General features: G+C 35.7%; 1 protein-coding gene across 1 annotated transcript; it reads right to left on the bottom strand.

Moving 5' to 3' along the window:
- Window positions 1-244: 244 nt before the first annotated feature.
- LOC148540374 (olfactory receptor 5AR1-like) lies at window positions 245-1,189 on the bottom strand. The gene has a single exon (XM_088444535.1). It carries the CDS (start codon window positions 1,187-1,189, stop codon window positions 245-247), a length of 945 nt encoding a protein of 314 aa, XP_088300661.1.
- Between the last annotated feature and the right edge of the window lie 582 nt (window positions 1,190-1,771).

The following is a 1,771-nucleotide window of genomic DNA, read 5'->3' as shown; positions in this document are numbered from 1 at the left end:
TACTCCCTTCCTTCTCACTCCTCCTTCCCAATCATCCTTTCTTCTACAGGTACAGAGCTCACCCTCGTCTCAGTACCCACTTTTCAGTTGAGTCTATTCCATACAGTAAATGTTATTGATGGCTTCTTTATCTACTCTTTTTTTTACCTATGGCTCCAATAACCTGTTCATGGGCTTGACTATTATTACTTTTTATTTTTATTTGTAGTTACTTGTATTTTTGTGAAAAAAACTCAATAAAAAGTTATTTTAAAATAAACAAAATACTAATGAATTTCAGCTTTGCCAAAGCCTGTTTTACATCTTGGTTTCTCAGGCTGTAAATTATGGGATTCAACATTGGTACGATCACTGTATAGAACAGAGACAACACCCAGTCCTGGTCCACTGCGTATGCAGAAGTTGGTCGTAAATACATGAAGATAGCTGGGCAATAGAACAAGGCTACACACGTAAAGTGAGAGATACAGGTGGAAAGAGACTTACTCCTACTTCTAGAAGAGCCAATCCTAAATAACGGTATTAAAATATGGGCATATGATATTAGTATAAACAAAAAAGCTCCCACTCCAATAGAGCCAGCAAAAACAAATAAGAGAAGCTCATTAAGAAATGTATCTTTGCATGAAAGTTTTAAGATGGGGTTGATATCGCAGTAGAAATGATTAATATAATTTGACCCACAGAATGGTAGGATAAATGCAAAATAGGTATGTATGAATGAGTTAAGAAATCCTGCCATGTATACTGAGCAAACAAGTTGAAAACATTTTGCTTTGTTGATAAGTGTTGTATAATATAAAGGTTTACATATGGCTGCATATCGGTCATAGGCCATCACAGCAAGCAGCATCGCTTCAGAGCTCACCAAGTCAATGAAGAAAAACATTTGTGTTGCACAACCAGTGATAGAAATTGTTTTGTTTACAGAGAGAATGTTGGCTATAATGTTGGGTGTAATAGTTGATGAGTAGAATATATCTATAAGGGATAAATTCATGAGGAAAAAATACATTGGTGTCTGCAGGCCTGGAGTCACTCTAATTATCACAATGATCATAAGATTACCCAGCAAGGTTACCAGGTACACTGATAAGCAGAGGAGACAGAGAGGAAGCTGAAGGTTTGGGTCAGAGGAAAGACCAGTGAGTACAAATTCTGTCACAAGTCTTGTGTCCTTTGGCTTCATTGTGTGCTTTTCAGCTGCATAATCTGCATGAAACTATATAAAAATATATATTTTAATTTAATTAAAAAAAATATATACATTAATTCAGTTACAAGACTTTTAATTAACATTATCATTTACATATACAATATGAAAAACTTATTCTATTTGACATTTGATGCAATGTCCAGTGATACAGTAGCTTTACCAACTCTAACTTCCACCAATCTTCAAACTAAAGATGAAAATACTGTATAGTAAGATTATATTTCCTAATTCTGTTAGCCAACAAATAGTGTCTATGTTTCTGCAGCTTTGGCAGTGGCAGTCATAAAGAGGGCCCTGCTGGCAAAGGCTTACCATCTATGAGGAAAAAGGAAGAAGTATAACAAAAGATGTGGGCTGTGAGTGGAGACAAACGGAGTACTTTACTTCACTCATGTACAAGAAACAAACCAGATGCAAGCAGATATCATCAGCACATACATTTGCTGCAGACATCAGGGACTTTCTTATCTATAAACTCACATTCTGGCCAAATGTAATCAGAGCAATGCCAGCCACAAGATTTAAAGCGCCAATTGGTTTTAAGACAAAAATAAG

This window comes from Taudactylus pleione, unplaced genomic scaffold (genome assembly GCF_031769625.1).
Source record: "Taudactylus pleione unplaced genomic scaffold, aTauple2 ptg000019l, whole genome shotgun sequence".
NCBI classification, from domain to species: domain Eukaryota; kingdom Metazoa; phylum Chordata; class Amphibia; order Anura; family Myobatrachidae; genus Taudactylus; species Taudactylus pleione.
The sequence above is the reverse complement of the archived record's forward strand: the minus strand, read 5'-3'. Positions and strand labels throughout refer to the sequence as shown.

Bases quoted from the DNA above. Each gene is read 5' to 3' on its own strand.
- LOC148540374 (XM_088444535.1), bottom strand. From the start codon at position 1,189: ATGAAGCCAAAGGACACAAGACTTGTGACAGAATTTGTACTCACTGGT.